The following is a 15,130-nucleotide window of genomic DNA, read 5'->3' as shown; positions in this document are numbered from 1 at the left end:
GGGAGGGCTAAGCTGCATCGCTCCTCCCTTCCCACTTTTTGAGACCGGGTCTCCTTAAGGTGCCCGGGTTGGCTTCAAGCTTCTCAGCCTCACAGGCAGCTGGGCTAACAGGCGTGCACGGCGGCGCCTGGTGCCTGCAGACCTCTCGGTGGCCCCGGACACAGCTGCCCAGTGTCTGCTTGCATCCCTGGGCCCTGCCCTGCTTGCACGTCTGCTCCTGACCTCCTTTGACTAGTTCCTCTTCCTCTGCTCACCCTTGGGCTCCTTGGGTCCCTCTGCCTTCTCTCCCGATGGCTCCCTTCCCTCGCAGTCTCAGCCTCAGTTGGGAAGGCCACTGTGCCCAAGTCTGCTCCTCTGGCCCAGGCTGGGGCTCCAGTGGTGCTTGCTGAAAATGTCTGCAGCTCAGCAGGCCTGCTCTGAGCAGTTGCGTATGGCTGTAGTCATTACCCGTGGGTTTTTTTTTTTTTGTCTTTTGAGACAGGGACTCCCTGTGCAGTTCAGGCTGGCCTTGAGCTTACTGTGTAGCCCAGGCTGGTCTCAAACTCTGATCCTCCTGCCTCAGCCTCCCGAATGCTGGGATTACAGGTGTGCGCCACCACGCCCGGCTCTGCATTCGTTTTTTGTTCTGCATGTGCGCGCACAGGTTCTGTGAGAGAGACCTCCTCGTCTGCTCCTGTGCCTGGCGGTGCTCTGCTCCCGACTGGAGCTTACTCACAGCGCGGGGTAGGATTCGCGTCCTCCTCATCTCTGCTCCTCTCCCCAGTGCAGGCCCTCACACTCTCTCCCGTGCTCCACTTTCATATCTTGGAGTCACCTAAGATTCTTCTTTCTCTGCCACATCACCAGCCACGTGCCATGGCTTTGTGTCCCCTCCACGCTGGTAACCTGTTCCCTTCTCTGATGACACTGGGGTTCCTGGGACTTGAGTAGAAGGCGTGTGAGTCTGAGTCGGATGAGTTTATGCTGATTCCTCTCCTTTTTTCAGGTTACAGCAGGCCTCACGGCCCTCGGTTTTCTCACCCGCACGGAGGTTGACAGCACAGGGGCAGAAAGTGTAAACCCCTTTCCCTGGCCCTCATGAAGGGCGTGGCCCACACTCCTGTAGCAAGGCAGGTTCAGAAGAGAAAAGCGTAACAAATTTATTTCATCAAAGTTTTATGTGACAGAGGGGCCTTCAGAAATGAAGACCCAAAGACCAGGGAAAACTTTAAGTACTGTAGACTGAATGCAGGGAGCATTTAGCTACATCCCAAGCCCCCCACCTTTGGTTTTGAGACAGGGTCTCCCTATGCAGCCCAGGTTGACCGTGGACTCACAGGGACCCTCCTGTCTCAGCCTCCTGAGTGCTGAGATGACAGGTGTGAGCTACCACACCCAGGCTTCCAAGCCCATTTTTCCTTTTTTAATTTTGAGAAAGGGTCTGGCTAAATTGCCCAGGCTGGCCTTGAATGTGTGATCCCCCTCCCTCAGCCTCCTGAGTAGCTGGGATTACAGGTGTGTGCCACCATACACAGCAAAACTGTCCCTATTTATGCTTAGATTTGATGATGAACAGCCATGTCAAAATGTGGTTAGATGAAAAGGGTGTGATCTAATTAGTGGGCACTGGCTGAGTGGGAAAACCCAGCAAGGCTTGTTCAGCATCCTGTCAGTGTGGCAGCCCTTCCCTTGGGTATGGGGCAGGACCCCCTGGAACGAGGGTTTTATGACCTACTTACTGGCCAAGAATTACATAACCAGCGTGGCCAGCTCTTACACGGAAAGGCGGGAGGAAAGTTAGAGTACTTCTAGGTTTCATGGCCGGTTTCGTGAAAGAGGAGTTCTAGTTTCTATGGCTTTGGGGAAGTGGAGCTCTGGTCTTTCTGACTTGCTTTGTGGGGAGTAAGGCTGAGGAAGACAGGAGGGCAGAAAAGGTCAGGGGAGACTTTCTGCTCAGTCCTGTCACTCTCCTGCCTTCAGGGCCCTCGGCATGCCCAGCTGAGACACTTGGGGCACCGCCTCCTGAGCCCCCACGGCAGGATGCCTGGTTACAGGGAAGGGCTGGGAGCACACGGCGGCCTTCGAAGGCTGAAGGTGATGTCTTCCCTCCGGGCCTGCGCTTGCACTTGTCCCTCTGCGGATGTCCCCAGGGCCACCGCCGCAGGGTAAAGCCCAACCCCTGACCTCACTTGGTATTCTGGGGCCCTTTCTTCAGCTCACGTCCTCTCACCTGTGCCTCCTCCACCCCAGGATGCAGCTTCTCCTGCACACACCATGTTTCATTCTTTCTTTTTTTTTTTTTTTTTTTTTTTGGTCTTTTTGAGACAGGGTCTCTCTATGCAGTTCAGGCTGCCCTTGAGCTCACTTTGTAGCCCAGTCTGCCCTTGAGCTCACTTTGTAGCCCAGGCTTGAACTCACTTTGTAGCCCAAGCTAGGCTTGAACTTACAACGATCCTCCTGCTTCAGCCTCCCAAATGCTGGGATTACAGGTGTGCGCTGTCACGCCTGGCCACACCGTGTTTCTGACTTCCCAGTTCTGTTGAAGGTTCCCCCAAGACTTTCCTTCCACCAGGCCCCGAGAACCTGCCTGCTGGCCAGGCCTGCTGAGAGGCTGCCCCTCCTGGGAGCCTCCCGGCTGTACCCAGTGGGCCCTGCTGTAAAGGTGCTCAGCCAGCGCCTTCCACCCGGCAGGGACGTCGGGGCTGCCCCCGTGGACCGCACACTTGAAGCAGGGTTTGGATCTATCTTAGGGCCGCATGGCGCTTCACAGACCTGCATGGAACAGAATCCCTCTCGGATGTTTCCCAATTTAACCCCGGGCTGGTCGTGACCCAATCCCCCGACCCACCCCCTTCCCTCTCACCGCTCTCTTCCCAACCCTGTTTCTCAAACTGAACCCCAACATCGTCCACTGAGCCCAATCTTGGTTCCAGCGTGAGGGAACGGAGATCGCACACTTCCACCTCCCCAGCGTCTCACGGGAGGCCCTGAGTCACCCTTGGGGATCCCTGGGCCGGCCCAGCGCCCGCCATGGTGGACAGGATGCCTGCTGCCTGCACCAGGGGGTCAGAGGAAGCCAGGGCCTCTGGGGCTCAGTATTTTTATCGGCCTAGGAAACGAGCGACACAGAAGCGGAAACTGTGTGGTCAGAGAAAGTGAACAGCCTTTATCTCAGGGGAACCCCCAGAGGGCTGGGGGCCAGACACCAGGAAGGGACGTTGAGGCAAGGGGGGTTCTGGGGGCCCCGGGACCAGGGCCTATCTTGCTCTGGTTTTACGTGACCCTGCAGAAGGGAAAATTATGTAACCGAAAACTACAGGGCCTCCAGGGTGCAGGAGCAAGCGTGGACGCCCGCTTTCCGTCGCTTCCCAACCCCCACCCAGCGCAGGGATCTGAACCCTGACTCCCCCGGCCCAGACCCGGGCTCTTTGCATGCCACTTCCGAACCCCCGGCCTGTGAGAGGAACCGGACGCCTGGGCCGCTCAGCGCGAAGCTCTTCTCTGAATCACAGCAGCTTCCTCTCAAAGGATCCTCTCCCCCACCTTCCCTACGCCCCCACATCTGCCCGGCCCTCGGCTGGCCTCTCCCTAAGTGCAGGCTGTCTTCTCCGAGGGCCTCCTGCCCATCCCGGCCCCGGCGGCTCCCCCTGCTCTGCCGTCCTCTGTCAGCCTCCACTTGCCCTGCCGGGCCCTCCCGTGGAGACCTGGGCTCAGGCCTGCTTAGGAAGACCCTCTGACGGGGGCTCCCACAGCACGGAAGGTGCTGTGCACTCCCCAGTCTGTTCTCTCTTTGAGCCCACCGTCTCAGGGTGATGGCGGCACGGCCAGGGCTACAGTCTCCCGGCTGTTACCAGGCAGCTGGGGCAGAAGCGGCGGCCGGACAGCGGGCCAGGCGGATCCTCTTGTCCAGAGAGTCCCAGGCCCTCCCCTCTAGCCTTCAGGCCCTCGGCCGCCAGTTCCGTGGAAGGGGGCGTCTGCCGGCGAGCCTGGGCTGCCCTGAGGGAAGGCCCAGGCTTGGGGTGGGGCAGAGGCGGATGGAGGAGCCGAGGACGGGGCCCCTGCAGCCTGACCCGGGGTGTGGACCTCTGGTTGCCTCAGAACAGAGAACCCAGGTTACATAATTCGGCTCTTTCCGCCTCCTTCCCCAGCTGCTAATTTTAGCGACTGAAATTCTTCTTCCCCAGGCCGCTCTTCCTCCATCCATCCCACTGCTATCCTGTCCTCCCCCGGCCTCATGATCCCCCCAACACTGGCTGCCCCCAACTCGCTCATTCAGTGACTCAGCAGAGGGGAAGCCCTGTGTCGGGGAAGGGGTGTCAGGTGGGGAGGAGGATGTGGTTCTGCCTGGGGAGCTGGGGGGCGGGAGGGAAACTGGTAGCGTTCCCCTTTCGCCTCTGTTCACACCTCTCTCTCCAGCCGCAGACTCCGGGGTGGGCAGGACCCCCACACCAGGCCAGCAAGGCGGAGGGCGCGGAGGGCGTGCTGGGTGGCAGGGCCGGCCCCAGGGTGCCAGGCGGGGCTGGGGCTGGGGTTGGGGCTGCTGTGTGCACCCGCTGTGTAGGAGCTGCGGCTTTCAGCGGCGGCGGGAAAGGAGATGTCATGGGTGGTGAAAACCATAGCGATGGAAAAAGGCAGAGGAGCCTGGGAGTGGGACGTGGAGCAGTGCTTATTTGGAAACAGCGGAATGGAGTGAGGCAGAGGCCCACGCGGCCGCACCCCTGCGCTCCCAGTTACGCTGCCATGGTCCTCGCCTTCCTCCGCCCTCTCCTCCTGCCCGAGCTGCACCCAATCGTTTCCTGCTCCCCTGGGGTCACTTGAGGGCCTCTGCGTGGCGATTCAGGGCCTGAGAAAGGGCCGTCACGGTCCCCATCACGCGGCCCAGCTCCCCGGTCTCGATCTGGCTCCGGAAGCGCTGCAGGAAGCGGTCAGGGTGCCAGCGGACCTGCTGGACCCTCAAGTACCTCCTCAGGGCCCCCTGCTCCTCCAAGGGGGGACCCCTGGCCACCAGGGCTGCGGCCATGGCCTCCGGGTCCCCTCCGCCGGGGCAGGGCCATGGCACATCACCGAAGCGCCACAGGCTGCCCCTCCCCGCTCCTCCAGGCTGCTCTGCCCTCGGCCGGGCCCTGGCCGGCTCTGGCCCGCGGTCCCCTCCAGCCTCCCGGGCCCTCCGGGCTCGGCTCTCACGCAGTTCTTGCTCCTTGGCCTTGGCCCGCTCTCGGAAGAGTCGCTGCTCCTCCTCTTGCTGTCGCCAGCTGTGACCGGCACCCGGGGCCTGCGGAGGTCGGCAGGATCCTGCTGCCCGCTGCTGCTGCTGGCTCTTCTGGGCATGTTCCCGCGCCAGGCGGTCCGACCAGGCTGCGAAGGACTCGGGTTCCGGGGTGTCCCGGGCAGCATCGTCTGCTGGGGAGGTGGGAGGGGCGGTCAGACAGGCGGCGAACAGATGACGGGGCACGACAGGCAGGAAGCGCAGAGCAGCCCAGCGTGGGCACCCATGCCGTGGGCACCCATGCCGTGGGCACGGGCAGGCCAGCGTGGATGGCACCGGACCCTCACCTGCGAACCTCCCGAGGACCTCCTGCCACTCGTCCTCCAGTTCGCCCTGCAGCTTCTGCCTCCACTCCCGCTCCTTGGAGGCCTCATCATCGTCCTCCTCCTCAGCAGAGTCCCAGGGGGGCCCCCAGCCCAGAATCTGCCCAGGGGTCTCCCCGTCTTTGTTCTTTATCCCCATGGCAGAGGGGCAGCGACTCAGCAGCGGCAGGAAGAAGTCTGTGTACGCTGTGGGTGAGAGAACAGTGGAAGAAGTGAGCTGTGACCCCAGTCCGGGTGCCGGGGCTGCCATCGTGGATTCCCTCCGCCTTCCATGACAGAGGGGTGGAACCCGGCACCCGGAACCCCAGGCACTCAAGATGCTGAGGAGGATGATCAGGACTCTGAGGCCTGTCTGGGCAACTTAGTGGGACTCTGTCTCAAAGTAGAAAATAAAAAGGGCTGGGGCTGTAGCTCAGCGGGAGGCCCTGGGTCCAATCTGCAGTATCACAGTGGGGGGGTGTTTCATACGGTACAGAAAATAATCACCCCTGACAAGTATTTCCCAATAGCTGGTATGCAAGAGGGGTCTGCAGCAGCTTCAAACCTTCTGACGCAGGCCCTCAGCAACCGTTTTAGCGTGCTCTGGTTCTGCTGTGTAAGATGACGTTTCCTGGCCCTGCCTCTGGCCACCTAGGACGATGTCAAAACCCTCTGCGTTCCACTTCTGGTTGAAAATGTTGTCGCTAACGTCCCCCCCTGAATTCCTCACCCAAGACTACATCAGACTGGCAAAAGATCTCAGTCCTCTCCTCTGAGCTACAGAATGTGGCCGGCAGCAGAACAAGCTCTCTTCAAACGACTGCTCACCGAGGTGGGGAAGAGGGCCGAGCTAGAGGCCTCTCTCAGCAAGGAGGAGAGGGAGCCCCTTCTTGCACCTGACCACCGCCCTCCGGGCCAGGCTGAGCGAGCGCCACGGCCAAGCCCACCCGCTGTGGCCGCCAACTACCTCTTCCACCCAGGGGACAGCGGAAGGCGGGCGAGGCAGCCTCTCTTCCTGTAGACCTACTTTCTCTCCTCAGGCTGGGAGGAAATGGGCCGCAGCCGTGAAGTCTTGGTTGGTGGTGCTGGAAAGTGCTGTTTGCCTGGCAGAGGGATGGCACCGGGGAAGAGCTGACCCATCACTGCCAGGAAGGCAGGACAGAGAGGCCCAGCCTGGTCTACCAATGCCCCCCCCCACACCCAGTGCAGTGAGGCAGAAGGGCTGCTGCTGCAAGGTCACAAGTCCAACTTGTCCCACCCAGCGAGTGCCTGTCCCGTCCTCCTCTGCCTGCTCCCACTGGGGCTCACTGATCAGGCTTGCACGGGAGGTCTCAAACTCATAGGTAAACAGGAGGAAGGCGTCCACCTAGATAAACTCGGTGAGTAAAATATGGCACAGAGCATTAAATGGCCATCACAAATGATATGGGTGTGTGAAAAATCTGCCTACAAAACTGTATTTAAGATTTGATCATAACAATTTAAGTAAACTGATTAAGTTGGGTGTGACCCTATAGTCCCAGCTATTCAGGAAGCCGAGGCAGGAGGATCACTTGAGCCCAGGAGTTCAGGACCTGCCTGGGTAACATAGCAAAACTCTGTTTCAAGAACAAAAGTTAAAAAAAAAAAAAAGAAAAGAAAAGAAAAAGGAAAAGATCAAATCCAGCCGGGCGTGGTGGTGCACGCCCATAATCCCAGCACTCAAGAGGCTGAGGCAGGAGGATAGTTCCAAGTTCGTGACCAGTCTGGGCTACAAAGTGAGCTCAAGGCCAGTGAGACCCTGTCTCAAAAAAAAAAAGACCAAATCTGGTGTTTTTTTTTTTTAAAAAGACTGGAAAAATTCTAGTTTTTAGGTATTGCATTAGAGGTGGCTTTTTCATTTCAGTTTTATTTAGTTGATGATATTTTAACGTGACAGTGACATAACTAAGTTGAAATTTTCTTTCCTTTTTAAGGAAAGAACAATTACTAAGTATTAACAGTTTGCTATGGCCCATTCCAGTCACGTTTGGTATACATAAAGGAACCTGGAGTGGTAGCACATGCCTGAATCCCAGCACTCGGGAGGCTAAGGCAGGAGGATCACTGCAAGTTCGAGGCCAGCCTGGGCTGCAAACGTGAGTTCAAGGACAGCCTAAACTGCATAGCAAAACCCTGTCTCAAAAAGACCAAAAAAACAAAAAAGGTGTACATAAATGCGCACATGAGGCAAATTCACTCGGACCCATGTTCATACTGCTACCGCACGTACTGTCTGGCAACTGGCTTTTCACATTTACCATCTCATTTATATTTTTCCATGAGAATACACAGCCTACTTCATTCTTCAGGATGACTGTGTAGTGTTCCACTGTCTGCACAAAACAAACAACTCCCCCTACTCCTCACTGACAAATTTTGTTTCCAGAAGCCTTCGGTTTCATACATGTATCTTTGTAGACTTGTTACGGTATTTGTGCAGAGTAGATTTTCAGAGGTGGAATTTTTGAGTCAAGGAATATACACCAAAAAAAAAAAAAAACCAACCAAAAAACAAAACCCAACCAACCAACCAACCAAACAACCCCCCCACCAAAAAAAAACCCAATCAAACCAGGCATGGTAGTACATGCGTCTCTAATCCCTACACTTTGAGAGGCTGAGGCTGGAGGATCAGAAGTCTGAACCCAGTCTGAGAAATTGAGAGACTGAGAGAGATCCTGCCTCAAAGTAAAAAAAAAAAATTAAAAAAAAAAAGAGGATTGAGATGTTGCTCAGTGCAGAGGCCTTGGCTTCCATCCCTAGTGCTAAAAACAAGTCTCTTTCTCCTTCTCTCTCTGTCTGTACAGGGACTGAACCCAGGGCTTATGCAGTGAGCTCCAGCCTGTCCTCTGTATTTTTTATTCTGTGACAGGGTCTTATTAAATTGCCCAAACTGGGCTCAAACTTTCAGTCTTCCTGCCCCAGCCTCCCGAGTGGCTGGGAGTCCGGGCATTAACTTCCACCGCACCGGCTTTGGAAGTTAATCTGAGTCGGGTGTGAGGTAGCACTCTTTTCTTCTCTATCTGAGCCAAATGTTCCCACGCCATTGATTAAATATTTCATCCCTCACTAGTATTTGAAATGTTACCGGGATTATTAATTTGGCAGTAAAGATCAACTTTTCCCAATGTTTGTTAATTACTACATTATAATTCATACTGGGAAAAATAAAAATGAAAAAATTTTGTGGGAGGAACCCAAGTTTACTTTGTCTCAGTGACGGGAGTACTGCCTTCCCCTAATGCATAAGACATGAATTCCACTTGAAAGGGCCAAACACAGTAATGGGTAAAAAGGAATTCCACCCCTCTGACTGTTTTTGTAGTGCTGAGGATTGAATCTACATCCCATGCGTGCTAGGCTAGCGGTCCACCACTCACTGAGCTACAGCCTCAACCCCAAACACACTTTTAAAAAATGTCAGCCAGGCGTGGTAGCACACACGCCTGTAATCCCAGTAATTAGGAGGCTGATGCAGGAGGATTGCTGTGAGTTCGAGACCAGCCAGGCTACAAAGTGAGCTCAAGGCTAGCCTGAACTGCATGGTGAGACCGTTTCAGAAAGACCAAAAAAAAAAAAAAGAAGTCAGTGCTGGTGCCGGGCAAGGTGGTGCCTGTAATCCCAGCACTCAGGAGGCTGAGGCAGGAGGATCACTGAGGATCACTGTGAGTTCAAGGCCAGCCTGGACTACAGAGTGAGGCCCAGTCCAAAAAAAACAAAAAAAAACAAACAAACAAAAAAAAAGAGAGATGAGGTAGGGTTTGTGCTGAGTGGGAAGGGACTCTGACGCTAAGCAAAGGCTGGGGCAGGAGGATCGTTGCAAGTTCGAGGCCAGCCTGGGCTACAAAGTGAGGTCATGGCTAGCCTGAACCGCATAGCGAGACCCTGTCTCAAAAAAAAGGAAAATCAGATAAAAGGAGCTGGTCTGCAGATGATGTGCTTGGGTCATCGAAGACAGCGCTGGGGAACTTCGGTCACAGTTCGTGTGCGGCCGGACCCAGGGCTGGAAAGGCAGGGGAGCCCAGCCGGATGCACTGCCAGTGTGAGGAACAGGGCCGCTGCCTGCCTGTACCGGGCATGTTCAGTGGGTAGTGGGTGTGAAGTGCCTGGTACTGTGGGCATGGAACAGAAGAGCAGTTTAGGTTACGTCAGAAGAAAAGAACAGAAGAGAACAGGCTTGCTTTGGGTTTTACTCTTTTTTACCAAGAGTGTGAAAAAATGACCTCATTTCTCAGTGCCAGCTCTTGGTCTGTGGAGGCAACGGTTACTGTCTGGCCACGGTGCGTTTATCCAGCGGTCTCTGACAGCTAAGAACACTCACCAGGAGGTGAGGGCTTCCAAAAGGGAGTCACCGAAAGTCCAAAAGGTGGGCACACTCACTGGAGTCTTACTGGGTGTGAAAACCCAGCCCAGCCCCCAGTGTGACTGGCGCATCCTTCAGACTCAACGTGGGGAGAATCTGCTGGCAAAGATTCTGGGTCACTTAAGTCAAGGGAGGTATTTTCATTTCACTGAGGTGCGCAAAGCCACCGGCAGCCAAGGAGGCTTCTTGACCCAGGAGTTAGGAGGCCCCCTGGTGGCAGGCCCGGCCGGGGACGGAAAGAAGGCCTGAGAGGACAGTGCGCCTGGGAGGGAAGGGGCCCCAGGGAAGGACCCCTCGGGGACAATGACCTCTCTGTTGTGAGTTGGACAAGTTCCTGAACCTGCGGGGCGCTGTCTTTCTTGGGGTGCTCTGCTTTGTCCTAGCTTACAGCAGCCGGCCAGTTAGATACCTGCACTCGGTAAACTTCCTCTTTGCTTGTAAGTTAAAAAAAAATATCCAGGTGCACCAGCTCCTCTCACACATGCCGACAGAATTACAAAAAGAAGACTTCTGACCTTCCTGGAGGGTTTGGGGAGGAGGGGCTCCTGCTTACACTTGCAGCGGGGTAAGGAGCGGATCAGACTGAGTTAGTGCTGCTCCTCGAAACCTCGAGGTTGTTCTCACGTTCTCACTCTGTGAGATCTCTACGCAGGAAAGGGCTTTCACATTCAGGACTGACGGGAGGGCCTGCACCTCTCCAGAGCTGCTTCCACACATTATCAACAGGCTCCATGTCTGTGTCCCTCAAGGACGAAGCTCTTTCAGAATTCGGATGTTTCTGAGGTTTGGTTGAGTTGATCTAAAAGTACCTACTCTAAAGATGAGGCCCCCAAGAGGGCCTGGGCAGCCCCAGTAAGCAAACTCATAAATGTTTCTGGTGTGAAATGTCTGAATATTGGCTCAGTAAGATAAAAACACATCCTAGAGAGCCTCGCTTTAGTTCAGGTTAGGGTTTTGTCACCAAATGCGCTTTGGTGGCAGATTGATGAAAACTGATTCCCAGAGTGGTTTTAAGTTTCCGAATTCTGCATGGGAGCGCGGACCTGCTGATAAGGACAGGAATGGCAACTGACAGCGCCTGCTGGGTGCTCGCTGTGGTCAAGCGTCCAGTCATGTACCGTGTCAGGAGATCTCAGAACACTCCTCAGGGCGGGGTACTTTGGCCACGTGTAATTCTGTAACGTTTGACATAGATGACAAAGTTACAATCTGCAGTGAGAGCACAGACTAGCTAGCTGGGCTGCCTGGATACAATGCCTGTGCTACCCGTACACACCTGTGTAACTTCAGCAAATGGCTTGACTTCGTTGTGCCCAGCGCATCAGTAGGACGGGGATAATGTCCGTGACTCACCTCACAGGGTTTGTGGGAGGATCGGGTGAGTTACTCAGTGAAAAGTGCCTGGCACACAGCAAGTGTTGTTGTTATTTTAGTCTTACACACGGGCAAATTAAGCCTCAGGAAAGTTCAACAACTTAATACACAGCTATTAAGTGTGGCACTGGGGGCCAGGTGTGGTGGAGCATACCTGTAATTCTAGCACCTGGGAGGCTGAGGCAGGAGGCTTAACTGTTATGAGTTCGAGGTCATCCTGGGCTAGGTAATGAGTTCAAGGCCAGCCTAAACTGCATAGTGAGACCCTCTCTCAAAAAAAAAAAGAAGTGTGGAGCTGGGATTTGAACCCAGGCAGTCCAATTGCAGAGTTCACCTTCTATGATATGTGTTGTGCTACAGGCAAACAATAAATCAAGAAGCAAAGTAGCTACTTGTGTAGACAGAGATAAAATTTAAAGACTAGTTGCTGTTTTGGGAAAGTTGGGCTGTTCAGACAAAGGCACCTCAGTAATGCCAAGCTCATGACCTTGCTCCCTGCTTGCATGCATGGTCAGGGCCCGGGCAAGCAGCTGTAGGCAGCTAAGTCAGAAACTAAGAGACAGCCAGAGAGGGTCTGGGCTCTCCAGGAAGTCAGCACAAAAATAAAGACATGGGAACTGTGGCTGGAGGCGCATCTGAGGACGGCCAGGCCTCAAGGTAAAGACTCAACAGCCAGGCCCGCATGGCTCTCTAAGGGGTGAGCAGCAGCTTGAGGGTAGCCTGTAATTAGCACCACCTGGTTCAGGAAATCCAGACAGGCATCAGACACCCAGATGGGTGAGCAGAACATCCGTGTGACGCCGGTCCTTGCACTGTGACTCGTGTCCCCACTGGATCAGCATCAGCTCAGCAGTTATACTTGTGCTCCGATACGTTGATGGCAGTTTGACCCACGCTGTACCCACATTGTGACTTTCTAGATAAATTACCCAGCTAAAGGGCCTCCTTCGTCGTCCCCTTTGGGACCCCCCACTGGAAGTCCAGGATCTATTCTTCTCCGCCTATTTCCAGTAAAACTCTCCTAATTCCTTCCTTTGGCTTATGACACCAGTCCTTCTCGTGGGACCCTGAACTCGGCACATTTGACACCTAACACGTGGGAAGTTTCTCGTGTATCCAAGGCACAAACGATAGGCACATGCCAAGGTCCCCCTGACCACACCACTGGCCTAGTTCTCCACAACTCTCATTTCAGATCTAACCGGCCGGCTGCCCGGGGCCTTGCTCCCCGCTGGCACTCACCCTCCGGGCCCTGGCGCGCAGCGGCGTGCAGCGCCGTGTCCCCGTGCCGGTCCTGGTGGGCAGGGTCAGCCCCGAGGCGCAGCAGCAGGCACAAGGCAGGGGCGTCGTGGCGGGCGCAGGCGCGGTGCAGGGGTGGGGGCTGCCCAGCGTCCACATCGAGGCCAGGGTGTCGCTGCAGGAGGGCCTGGGCCCGGGCCAGGCGGCCGGCAGACAAGTAGCGGCGGAAGCGACGCTCGCGGCGTTGGCGGCGGGAAGCCGAGGCCATGGAAGTCTTGGGCTAAGGAGGAAGGAAGAGAGACAGCAGTCAGGACGCTGGGCTGGGCTGGCCCCTGCCCCTGGCTCAGCCCTCCCCTCCTCTCCCGCACAGCGGCCTCCTCCACCGTCATTCTCACATCAGCAGCAAAGGACGAGGCCGTCCTAACCCTCGTCGTTCACCGCGTGGCGGTGGGGTCTCAGATTTGTTAGTTGTTTTTTTTTTTTTTTTTTGAATGGCGCTGGGGTCACAGATTTGTTAGTGTAAATTTTGAGAAAAGCCTACAAAATTGCTTTAGGGCTGGAGAGCCCAGGTAAATGTTTAATAATGGACTTTGAAAAAAAAAAAAAGAAGAAGCAATAGAGCCTCATGGGGAAAATTTTTATCCGCAGAAATTTGAAGTTCACAAAGTCACAATTTCAAATAACGATCTAGAAATTGAATATAATGTACCCGGGAGACTGATGTAGAGGCTTCTCCCTCTGGGACCTGGGGGGAGGGGTTACTCATCAGACCTGTCCCCCGCCCCCCAAGTACCCGCGAAGCTGTACGCCCGGAGTTTAAGGCGCTCGGAGGAGGGAGGCGGAAAGGGCGGAAACACTCCAGACTGGCGGAAATACGCAAAGCGAGACGCAATTTTGGGCGGAAATAAACTGTGAGGCGCATGACCGGATGTTGTTCCGCCCGGACCAGTTGGTCTCTTGATCAGGCCTCCGGGAGGAAACCAAGGAATTTGAAACACAGGGTCCGCCTAAGGTGGGAAGGCACGATGAGAATCGAGGCGAGGCGAGGCGAGGCGAGGCGGGGGACGGGGGAGGCAAGGGAGAAGGGAGGGTGTTTTCTTTGTTTTTGAGGTTTTTCCAGGTCCTAACCAACTACAAGGAGAGAGAGGGAATGGTTCAGCGACGTATGGAAAGATGAAAAGAGAAAGATATCAGGGAGGTTTAAAGATAGGATAAAAATCACAATGAAAATGGAAAACCAAAACTACAGTGAGGTCAGAATAAGGAGAGATCACAAACGAGAAAAGCACAGAGATAAAAATATATTAAGAGGACCGTAGCACAAGACAGTGAGATGTATGCAGAACTTTGAACTTGGGAAACACATAGACTGAGAGGCAGATGGAGGAGAGATAAGAGAGACGGGAGAACTAAGACAACCATAGAATAAATGCCTGCTCCGTGCCCAGCGCGGGAAGTTCAAAGGTGCTCCTGGCCGACCCTCCGAAAGGCTGCTGTGGGCTGAGGAGCGTTTTGTTGTAGTTGTTGTTGTTGTCTTTTTGAGACAGGGTCTCGCTATGCAGTTCAGGCTGGCCTTGAGCTCACTTTGTAGCCCAGGCTGGTCTCAAACTCACAACGATCCTCCTGCCTCAGCCTCCCGAGTGCTGGGATTACAGGCGTGCACCACCATGCCCGGTCTGGGTTTGTTAAAGTTGTCAAGAATAAAGACCACTTTGAGAGATACCAAGTGAGTGGGGGCTGGCGATTTAGCTCAGCGGCACAGCACCTGCCTGGCAAGCGCGAGGTCCTGAGTTCGATTCCCGGTACCAGAAAAAAAAAAAAAAAGAGATACCAAGTGAGGTTTACAAGAAGAGGAGAGGGCAGACTGATTACTGTGCTTGGAAACACTTGGTGATCCAGGACAAAACAGTACAACATACCCAAACACTCTGGTAGTTCATGTAACTAACAGAGGTGTTATTTTTCAGATTTTTTATTCTTGTATAGAAAGGAATATGCGCGGCATGTGCACATGCAGTACTAAGATACGGTGTGAAAGTTGGCTTTACAAATTACGCTGCAACATACTGTACTGGCCTGCTGCGGGCTCGCAGGCTTCTCAAAGGCGTGGGATGGCAAGAGCTATGAAGGCCAAGTGGAGGAGACTGGATGTCGCCTTGCCAGGACTTCAGCTGGCAGTGAAGGTTTTGGAGCCCTGAAGGGTGCTATGGGTGTAGGCTCGTCCGTCCGTCACAGTACCAAATGGTTCTCTGATTATGACTCTGAAAGCAAGAGGTTCAGTGCAGAAGTACATCAGAAGCTCATCATGGGTCAGAATGTTGCAGGTTATATGCGTTACCTGATGATGCTTAAAGAACAGTTCTCTCGGGACAGAACGAACTATGTGACTGCAGACATAGGGGAGGTATATAAGAAAGCTCATGCTGCTATGTGACGGAATCCAGTCTATGAAGAGAAGCTGGAAGAAGAAGTTAAAAAGATGAAGTGGAACTGTCCAAAAATATCCCTTGCTCAGAAGAAAGATTAGGTAGCTCAAAAGAAGGCGATCTTTCTCAGAGCTCTGCTGAGAGTCAAACTAAACAACAG

At 54.6% G+C, this 15,130-nt stretch overlaps 1 protein-coding gene across 4 annotated transcripts; it reads right to left on the bottom strand.

The window, feature by feature from the left end:
• Nucleotides 1–3,124: 3,124 nt before the first annotated feature.
• On the bottom strand, nucleotides 3,125–13,420 carry Nfkbil1 (nuclear factor of kappa light polypeptide gene enhancer in B-cells inhibitor-like 1). 4 transcript variants are annotated; one of them, XM_005389319.2, is made up of 4 exons: nucleotides 13,338–13,420; nucleotides 12,548–12,824; nucleotides 5,533–5,754; nucleotides 3,125–5,379 (listed from the first exon to the last, which is right to left on the bottom strand). In XM_005389319.2, the coding sequence occupies exons 2-4, from the start codon at nucleotides 12,810–12,812 to the stop codon at nucleotides 4,790–4,792; spliced, it is 1,077 nt and encodes a 358-aa protein (XP_005389376.1). In that variant the 5' UTR covers nucleotides 12,813–12,824; nucleotides 13,338–13,420; the 3' UTR covers nucleotides 3,125–4,789. The 4 variants fall into 4 exon arrangements, with proteins under 4 accessions (XP_005389376.1, XP_005389374.1, XP_005389375.1 ...); XM_005389317.2 differs by having other exon boundaries at nucleotides 13,254–13,412; XM_005389318.2 differs by having other exon boundaries at nucleotides 3,125–5,376; nucleotides 13,254–13,412.
• Nucleotides 13,421–15,130: the final 1,710 nt, after the last annotated feature.

Source organism: Chinchilla lanigera, unplaced genomic scaffold (assembly GCF_000276665.1).
Source record: "Chinchilla lanigera isolate Chin_1 unplaced genomic scaffold, ChiLan1.0 scaffold00036, whole genome shotgun sequence".
Taxonomy (NCBI): domain Eukaryota; kingdom Metazoa; phylum Chordata; class Mammalia; order Rodentia; family Chinchillidae; genus Chinchilla; species Chinchilla lanigera.
This window is presented reverse-complemented; position numbering and strand designations above follow the sequence as displayed.